Source organism: Oncorhynchus kisutch, unplaced genomic scaffold (genome assembly GCF_002021735.2).
Source record: "Oncorhynchus kisutch isolate 150728-3 unplaced genomic scaffold, Okis_V2 scaffold1008, whole genome shotgun sequence".
NCBI classification, from domain to species: Eukaryota; Metazoa; Chordata; class Actinopteri; order Salmoniformes; family Salmonidae; genus Oncorhynchus; species Oncorhynchus kisutch.
Window position 1 is genome coordinate 68,279 of NW_022262953.1, and position 10,238 is coordinate 78,516.

General features: G+C 49.6%; 1 protein-coding gene across 2 annotated transcripts; it reads right to left on the bottom strand.

Moving 5' to 3' along the window:
• Positions 1-451: 451 nt before the first annotated feature.
• LOC116364151 (B9 domain-containing protein 1) lies at positions 452-9,620 on the bottom strand. Of its 2 annotated transcripts, XM_031817384.1 has the most exons (8): positions 9,395-9,607; positions 9,065-9,133; positions 8,506-8,617; positions 8,327-8,423; positions 5,458-5,520; positions 3,053-3,120; positions 1,450-1,578; positions 452-1,376 (listed from the first exon to the last, which is right to left on the bottom strand). In XM_031817384.1, exons 1-8 carry the CDS (start codon positions 9,455-9,457, stop codon positions 1,342-1,344), a joined length of 636 nt encoding a protein of 211 aa, XP_031673244.1. In that variant the 5' UTR covers positions 9,458-9,607; the 3' UTR covers positions 452-1,341. The 2 variants fall into 2 exon arrangements, with proteins under 2 accessions (XP_031673244.1, XP_031673243.1); XM_031817383.1 differs by having other exon boundaries at positions 452-1,578; positions 9,395-9,620.
• Positions 9,621-10,238: the final 618 nt, after the last annotated feature.

The following is a 10,238-nucleotide window of genomic DNA, read 5'->3' on the forward strand; positions in this document are numbered from 1 at the left end:
GCCTGTTTCTCTCTCTCTCTCCCATGTGTGTGGCCTGTTTCTCTCATGTGTGTGGCCTGTTTCTCTCTCTCTCTCGTGTGTGTGTGTGTGGCCTGTTTCTCTCTCTCTCTCGTGTGTGTGTGTGTGGCCTGTCTCTCTCTCTCCCGTGTGTGTGTGTGTGTGTGTTACTGATGTGCGGCTGGAGACACACAGTACAACCACGGGTGTATTCATTTAGTCTAAATGTTTTGCAACGGAAATCATTCACTCCAGAACCGGATCAGGTTTCGCAACGGAAAAAAATAAAAAGAGTTTCTATTGGACAAATTCAGGTAGGTCCTGTTTAGGTTGCTAGAGTTAAAATTGTTTTCCCGTTGCCAAACCATTTGGGTCTGTGACCCGCGACTGGTCGTCCCCTCTCACCTTCTACTGTAACGGAAACAGAGGTCGTAGAGACGTACACAACACCGACTACACCTTGTTCATGAAACACGGTACATTTTATTATCAGTCCAAAAATTACAACACAGAACACATCAGATCAAGCGATAACCGGCAGGGGATCGAGGGGATCAGAGGGGATCAGCAGGTCCTGGATCAGTCTGATGTCTTTAAACCAGTCTGATGTCTTTAAACCAGCCTTATTATAGAGGGATCAGTGGATCAGCAGGTCCTAGATCAGCCTGATGTCTTTAAACCAGTCTGATGTCTTTAAACCAGCCTTAATATAGAGGGATCAGTGGATCAGCAGGTCCTAGATCAGTCTGAATGGAAGTGGGGGGGGGTAGAATCTCCCCTGTTCCTCGAGGCGAGACACCAGACATCACTAACACCTACAGTATCCAGCTGCTACTGATGGGACCACACACAGGGGTCAGGGAGGGAGATTTTTGGTCCCTGTGTGTGTGTGCGTTTCCATCACGTGCTGTAGGGCTGGTCTCCCGGTCAGATGCCTGCAGCAGCAGTGTGTGTGTGTGTGTGTTTCCATCACGTGCTGTAGGGCTGGTCTCCCGGTCCGATGCCTGCAGTGTGTGTGTGTGTGTGTGTGTGTGTGTGTTTCCATCACGTGCTGTAGGGCTGGTCTCCCGGTCAGATGCCTGCAGCAGCAGTGTGTGTGTGTGTGTGTGTGTGTGTTTCCATCACGTGCTGTAGGGCTGGTCTCCCGGTCCGATGCCTGCAGTGTGTGTGTGTGTGTGTGTGTGTGTGTGTGTTTCCATCACGTGCTGTAGGGCTGGTCTCCCGGTCAGATGCCTGCAGCAGCAGTGTGTGTGTGTGTGTGTGTGTTTCCATCACGTGCTGTAGGGCTGGTCTCCCGGTCCGATGCCTGCAGCAGCAGTGTGTGTGTGTGTGTGTGTGTTTCCGTCACGTGCTGTAGGGCTGGTCTCCCGGTCCGATGCCTGCAGCAGCAGTGTGTGTGTGTGTGTGTGTGTTTCCGTCACGTGCTGTAGGGCTGGTCTCCCGGTCCGATGCCTGCAGCAGCAGTGTGTGACAGAGTGTGTGAGGTCTCGGAAGGTGTGGTGTCGTAACCCAGTCTCTTCATGTCTTTAGTCACAATGTGGAAGGAGAGGGAGACGAAACCCTGAGAACGGACCCTGGTCACTGAGACAGATGGAGAGAGACACAGGAGGGAGAGAGAGAGACCACATATGAGAGAGAGACACACAGGGAGACACACAGGAGGGAGAGACACACAGGAGGGAGAGACACACAGGAGGGAAGGAGACACACAGGGAAGACACCAGGAGGGAGAGACACACAGGAGGAGAGACACACAGGAGGGAGAGACACACAGGAGGGAGAGACCACACAGGAGGGAGAGGACACACAGGAGGAGAGACACACAGGAGGGAGAGACACACAGGAGGGAGAGACACACAGGAGGGAGAGACACACAGGAGGGAGAGACACACAGGAGGGAGAGACACACAGGAGGGAGAGACACACAGGAGGGAGAGGACACACAGGAGGGAGAGACACACAGGAGGAGAGACACATATGAGGGAGAGACACATATGAGGGAAGAGACACATATGAGGAGAGGAGGACACATGAGGGAGAGAGCACATGAGGGAGAGACACACATGAGGGAGAGACACATATGAGGGAGAGACACATATGAGGGAGAGACACATATGAGGGAGAGACACATATGAGGGAGAGACGGCATATGAGGGAGAGACACATAGGAGGGAGAAATGGAGAGGACACAGAGACACAGGAGAGAGACACACATAGGAGAGAGACACACATAGGAGAGAGAGACACATAGGAGAGAGAGACACTTAGGAGAGAGAGACACACATAGGAGAGAGAAAGGGAGACACATATGAGGGAGAGACACATAGGAGAGAGGGACACAGGAGGGAGAGAGAGACATAGGAGAGAGACACATAGGAGAGAGACAGGGAGAGACACATAGGAGGGAGACATGCTAGTGAGAAGACACCAGGATACATTTAAAGACCCTACCAACTTTACAACGTGCTTTTTTAAAAGGGATTTATGCTTCAGTCGACCTGCACAGCGTTTTACCATGAATAGGATCTACGAATGTTGAGGGCAAACTGAAGCAACACATCTTTGAATGAATCCCGAAACAGAGCCTACCTTCTCTACCACACACAGAAACACAGCCTACCTTCTCTACCACACACAGAAACAGAGCCTACCTTCTCTACCACACACAGAAACACAGCCTACCTTCTCTACCACACACAGAAAACAGAGCCTACCTTCTCTACCACACACAGAAACACAGCCTACCTTCTCTACCACACACAGAAACAGAGCCTACCTTCTCTACCACACACAGAAACACAGCCTACCTTCTCTACCACACACAGAAACACAGCCTACCTTCTCTACCACACACAGAAACAGAGCCTACCTTCTCTACCACACACAGAAACACAGCCTACCTTCTCTACCACACACAGAAACACAGCCTACCTTCTCTACCACACACAGAAACACAGCCTACCTTCTCTACCACACACAGAAACACAGCCTACCTTCTCTACCACACACAGAAACAGAGCCTACCTTCTCTACCACACACAGAAACAGAGCCTACCTTCTCTGCCCTCTCCCTGGGCCACGACTTTAGGATCGGTGAACTCTGGACGTCGCCCCAGCAGCCAACTGCAGAGAGACACACACACTTAGTCCCCCAGCATTAAACACACACACTTAGCCCCCAGTAACACACACACACTTAGTCCCCCCAGCATTAAACACACACACTTAGTCCCCCCAGTAACACACACACTTAGTCCCCCCAGCATTAAACACACACACTTAGTCCCCCCAGCATTAAACACACACACACACACACACTTAGCCCCCCCAGTACACACACACACACACTTAGTCCCCCAGCATTAAACACACACACTTAGCCCCCAGTAACACACACACTTAGTCCCCCAGTAACACACACACTTAGTACCCCAGTAACACACACACTTAGTCCCCAGCATTAAACACACATACTTAGCCCCCCAGCATTAAACACACACACTTAGTCCCCCCCAGCATTAAACACACACACTTAGTCCCCCCAGCATTAAACACACACACTTAGTCCCCCCAGCATTAAACACACACACTTAGTCCCCCCAGCATTAAACACACACACTTAGTCCCCCAGCATTAAACACACACACACTTAGTCCCCTCAGCATTAAACACACACACACACTTAGTCCCCCAGCATTAAACACACACACTTAGTCCCCCAGCATTAAACACACACACTTAGTCCCCCAGCATTAAACACACACACTTAGTCCCCCCAGCATTAAACACACACACTTAGTCCCCCCAGCATTAAACACACACACACTTAGTCCCCTCAGCATTAAACACACACACTTAGTCCGCCAGCATTACACACACACACTTAGTCCCCCTCAGCATTAAACACACACACACTTAGTCCCCCAGCATTAAACACACACACACTTAGTCCCCCAGCATTAAACACACACACACTTAGTCCCCTCAGCATTAAACACACACACACTTAGTCCCCCAGCATTAAACACACACACTTAGTCCCCCCCAGCATTTAACACACACACTTAGTCCCCAGCATTAAACACACACACACTTAGTCCCCTCAGCATTAAACACACACACACTTAGTCCCCCAGCATTAAACACACACACACTTAGTCCCCAGTAACACACACACTTAGTCCCCCAGCATTAAACACACACACTTAGTCCCCCCAGCATTAAACACACACACACTTAGTCCCCCCAGCATTAAACACACACACACTTAGTCCCCCAGCATTAAACACACACACACTTAGTCCCCCCAGATAAACACACCCAGCATTAAACACACACACACTTAGCACCCCAGCATTAAACACACACACACTTAGTCCCCAGTAACACACACACTTAGTCCCCCAGCATTAAACACACACACTTAGTCCCCCCAGCATTAAACACACACACTTAGTCCCCCCAGCATTAAACACAAACACTTAGTCCCCCCAGCATTAAACACACACACACTTAGCCCCCCAGCATTAAACACACACACTTAGTCCCCCAGCATTAAACACACACACACTTAGTCCCCCAGCATTAAACACACACACTTAGCCCCCCAGCATTAAACACACACACTTAGTCCCCCAGCATTAAACACACACACACTTAGTCCCCCCAGCATTAAACACACACACACTTAGTCCCCCAGCATTAAACACACACACACTTAGTCCCCCAGCATTAAACACACACACACTTAGTCCCCCAGCATTAAACACACACACTTAGTCCCCCAGCATTAAACACACACACACTTAGTCCCCCAGCATTAAACACACACACACTTAGTCCCCCAGCATTAAACACACACACACTTAGTCCCCCAGCATTAAACACACACACACTTTAGTCCCCCAGCATTAAACACACACACACTTAGCCCCCCAGCATTAAACACACACACTTAGTCCCCCAGCATTAAACACACACACTTAGTCCCCCAGCATTAAACACACACACTTAGTCCCCCAGCATTAAACACACACACACTTAGTCCCCCAGCATTAAACACACACACACTTAGTCCCCCAGCATTAAACACACACACACTTAGTCCCCCAGCATTAAACACACACACACTTAGTCCCCCAGCATTAAACACACACACACTTAGTCCCCCAGCATTAAACACACACACACTTAGTCCCCCCAGCATTAAACACACACACACTTAGCCCCCCAGCATTAAACACACACACACTTAGTCCCCCCAGCATTAAACACACACACACTTAGTCCCCCAGCATTAAACACACACACACTTAGTCCCCCAGCATTAAACACACACACACTTAGTCCCCCAGCATTAAACACACACACACTTAGTCCCCCAGCATTAAACACACACACACTTAGTCCCCCAGCATTAAACACACACACACTTAGCCCCCAGTAACACACACACGTTACCTTGTGAATTTCTGTAGTCTTGATGTGGATTCAGGAACAAACATTGGGATGGTTCTGCTGTGTCTGAAACCAAGAGATACATTAGAGGAGAGAGAATGTCCCAGGAGAGGAAGAGGAGGAGAGATACTGACTGTCCAGGAGAGAGGAAGAGGAGGAGAGATACTGACTGTCCAGGAGAGGAAGAGGAGGAGAGATACTGACTGTCCAGGAGAGGAAGAGGAGGAGAGAGACTGTCCAGGAGAGGAAGAGGAGGAGAGATACTGACTGTCCAGGAGAGGAAGAGGAGGAGAGATACTGACTGTCCAGAAGAGGAGGAGAGATACTGACTGTCCAGGAGAGAAGAGGAGGAGAGATACTGACTGTCCAGGAGAGAGGAAGAGGAGGAGAGATACTGACTGTCCAGGAGAGAGGAAGAGGAGGAGAGAGACTGACTGTCCAGGAGAGGAAGAGGAGGAGAGAGACTGACTGTCCAGGAGAGGAAGAGGAGGAGAGATACTGACTGTCCAGGAGAGGAAGAGGAGGAGAGAGACTGACTGTCCAGGAGAGGAAGAGGAGGAGAGAGACTGACTGTCCAGGAGAGGAAGAGGAGGAGAGAGACTGACTGTCCAGGAGAGGAAGAGGAGGAGAGATACTGACTGTCCAGGAGAGGAAGAGGAGGAGAGATACTGACTGTCCAGGAGAGGAAGAGGAGGAGAGAGACTGACTGTCCAGGAGAGGAAGAGGAGGAGAGATACTGACTGTCCAGGAGAGGAAGAGGAGGAAGAGGAGGAGAGAGACTGACTGTCCAGGAGAGGAAGAGGAGGAGAGAGACTGACTGTCCAGGGAAGGGAGAGATACTGACTGTCCAGGAGAGGAAGAGGAGGAGAGATACTGACTGTCCAGGAGAGGAAGAGGAGGAGAGATACTGACTGTCCAGGGAGAGGAAGAGGAGGAGAGATACTGACTGTCCAGGAGAGGAAGAGGAGGAGAGATACTGACTGTCCAGGAGAGGAAGAGGAGGAGAGATACTGACTGTCCAGGAGAGAGGAAGAGGAGGAGAGATACTGACTGTCCAGGAGAGAGGAAGAGGAGGAGAGATACTGACTGTCCAGGAGAGAGGAAGAGGAGGAGAGATACTGACTGTCCAGGAGAGAGGAAGAGGAGGAGAGATACTGACTGTCCAGGAGAGAGGAAGAGGAGGAGAGATACTGACTGTCCAGGAGAGAGGAAGAGGAGGAGAGATACTGACTGTCCAGGAGAGAGGAAGAGGAGGAGAGATACTGACTGTCCAGGAGAGAGGAAAGAGGAGGAGAGATACTGACTGTCCAGGAGAGAGGAAGAGGAGGAGAGATACTGACTGTCCAGGAGAGAGGAAGGAGGAGAGATACTGACTGTCCAGGAGAGAGGAAGAGGAGGAGAGATACTGACTGTTCCAGGAGAGAGGAAGAGGAGAAGAGATACTGACTGTCCAGGAGAGAGGAAGAGGAGGAGAGATACTGACTGTCCAGGAGAGAGGAAGAGGAGGAGAGATACTGAACTGTCCAGGAGAGAGGAAGAGGAGGAGAGATACTGACTGTCCAGGAGAGAGAAGAGGAGGAAGAGATGCTGTCCAGGAGAGAGAAGAGGAGGAGAGATACTGTCCAGGAGAGGGAAGAGGAGGAGAGATACTGACTGTCCAGGAGAGGAAGAGGAGGAGAGATACTGACTGTCCAGGAGAGAGGAGGAGAGTACTGACTGTCCAGGAGAGGAAGAGGAGGAGGATACTGACTGGTCCAGGAGAGAGGAAGAGGAGGAGAGATACTGACTGGTCCAGGAGAGAGGAAGAGGAGGAGAGATACTGACTGTCCAGGAGAGGAAGAGGAGGAGAGATACTGTCCAGGAGAGGAAGAGGAGGAGAGATACTGACTGTCCAGGAGAGAGGAAGAGGAGGAGAGATACTGACTGTCCAGGAGAGAGGAAGAGGAGGAGAGATACTGACTGTCCAGGAGAGGAAGAGGAGGAGAGAGACTGACTGTCCAGGAGAGGAAGAGGAGGAGAGATACTGACTGTCCAGGAGAGGAAGAGGAGGAGAGATACTGACTGTCCAGGAGAGAGGAAGAGGAGGAGAGAGACTGTCCAGGAGAGAGGAAGAGGAGGAGAGATACTGACTGTCCAGGAGAGGAAGAGGAGGAGAGATACTGACTGTCCAGGAGAGAGGAAGAGGAGGAGAGATACTGACTGTCCAGGAGAGAGGAAGAGGAGGAGAGATACTGACTGTCCAGGAGAGAGGAAGAGGAGGAGAGATACTGACTGTCCAGGAGAGAGGAAGAGGAGGAGAGATACTGACTGTCCAGGAGAGAGGAAGAGGAGGAGAGATACTGACTGTCCAGGAGAGAGGAAGAGGAGGAGAGATACTGACTGTCCAGGAGAGAGGAAGAGGAGGAGAGATACTGGTTGTCCAGGAGAGAAGGGGATGGAGAGAGGAAGAGGAGGAGAGAGACTGTCCAGGAGAGAGGAAGAGGAGGAGGAGAGATACTGACTGTCCAGGAGTGAATGGGATGGAGAGAGGAAGAGGAGGAGAGAGACTGTCCAGGAGAGAGGAAGAGGAGGAGAGACTGTCCAGGAGAGAGGAAGAGGAGAGATACTGACTACTGACTGTCCAGGAGTGAAGGGGATGGAGAGAGGAAGAGGAGGAGAGAGACTGTCTAGGAGAGAGGAAGAGGAGGAGGAGAGCTACTGACTGTCCAGGAGTGAAGGGGATGGAGAGAGGAAGAGGAGGAGAGAGACTGTCCAGGAGAGAGGAAGAGGAGGAGGAGAGATACTGACTGTCCAGGAGTGAAGGGGATGGAGAGAGGAAGAGGAGGAGAGAGACTGTCCAGGAGAGAGGAAGAGGAGGAGGAGAGATACTGACTGTCCAGGAGTGAAGGGGATGTGTGTTGCTCCGTATCCTCTGACCACATCGTTACCAAACGTATCAGGACCGTAGACACTTACCACGATCTGAGGCCCTGGGTACACACAACACAGTGTTAGCTATGGTATCATCAACGGTCTGCTACGGTAAGAAGGGTGTGTGTGTGTGTGTCTCACAGCCTAATGGGTTGGTGCTCTTAAAGGTGATCTCCAGAGGAAAATTCCAGATCATTCTCTGAGGAGAGTCTCTGCCTTTTGACGTAATCTGAGATATACCCTCCTCTAGACCCTGGAGAGAGAAGAGGGAGGGAGAGGAGAGAGAGAGGGGGGGATTGGAGAGAGGAGACAGAGGGGGGGGGGGGGGAAAGGAGGGGGAAAGAGAAAGGGAGTGTGGAGGAGAGGTGAGATATTGATGTCTCTTTAAACAACTGGGAACTCTGAAAAATAGGTCAAATCATGACGTCTGTGACCTTCAGGTCGGAGCTGTAGAAAGAGGCCTGAATTCCCGAGTTGGACGAATGTTCAAATGTTGTTTTTTTTTTTTACCACTCGTTTTCGTCCGAGTTCCCAGTCGTTTTGAACGCTCTGAAGTCAAACCTTTACCAGTTCCCTGCATCACTGGGCATGCAGCTATTTAAGTACTTAGTAGTTGCTAGCTTAGTAAAACAAGTGTATTATGTTATCTATCCACAGTAAGGGAACGTCAACATGTTCCAGATGACCCGGAGTCACTCACCGAGGTGGGAGCCCAGTCGTGTCCGTAGACGAAGCAGTATTTACAGTACAGGTCATCATACTCTGGAAACTGACAACACGTCACATCAGTCAGATCAGAGAGAATAAACCGAAAATCAAATGAACAAGGCAGTTTTATAGAACATGTTTATGCTCACTAAACCAATCATTCAAAAAGCGCTTAAGTTATCCAATATGATCCGCCTCATTTTACCTTGTTAACGTCAGATGCTTAGCTAGTTACTAACGTTAGATGCTTAGCTAGTAGGCTCGTTACTAACGTTAGATGCTTAGCTAGTTAGCGCGTTACTAACGTTAGCTAGCTACTCACATTCGCCCCTTCTATCTGTCCGTTTATCATCAACAGAAACACCGATGGGTTGTTGATAGCCATCCCGCTTCATACGATAACTTGAGAATATAGATTGTTTTTAAAAAGTATATAGTGAACAAACATAAATATTATAATTTAAGACTGTATAAGCGGTAACGTATTGTTGTTTTGTGTTTTGGGAGATAAGTTCCTTCCGCCCCGTTGCTAGGACGCTTTTGACTACGGCTAGTCGTGAGGGCCAAACTGAATCCGGTCAAGTTGTTAAAGCGTTTTAGTAAATAAACTGTCCACTAGGTGGTAGCCTTGGACAAGTTTTAATGGGTTATTGTCACATGCACAAGTATAGTGGGTTTCTTACGAGCTCATTTCCCAACAATTAAGTAATCAATATATAGTACTATAAAATAAAGTAAAGTAGAACAAAAATACACGAGAAATGGAAATAAGAGTGACGGAGGTAGGTATGTATAGGGGTCAGGTGACTATATACAAGGTCAGTTCAGTACCATATTAACAATGTACAGGGATACTGGAGTGATGGAGGTAGATATGATTAGGGGGAAGGGGACAGGGATACTGGAGTGATGGAGGTAGATATGTATAGGGGGAAGGAGACAGGGATACTGGAGTGATGGAGGTAGATATGTATAGGGGGAAGGGGACAGGGATACTGGAGTGATGGAGGTAGATATGTATAGGAGACAGGGATACTGGAGTGATGGAGGTAGATATTTATAGGGGGAAGGAGACAGGGATACTGTATTGATGGAGGTAGATATGTATAGGGGGAAGGGGACAGGGATACTGGAGTGATGGGGTAGATATGTATAGGGGTAAGGTG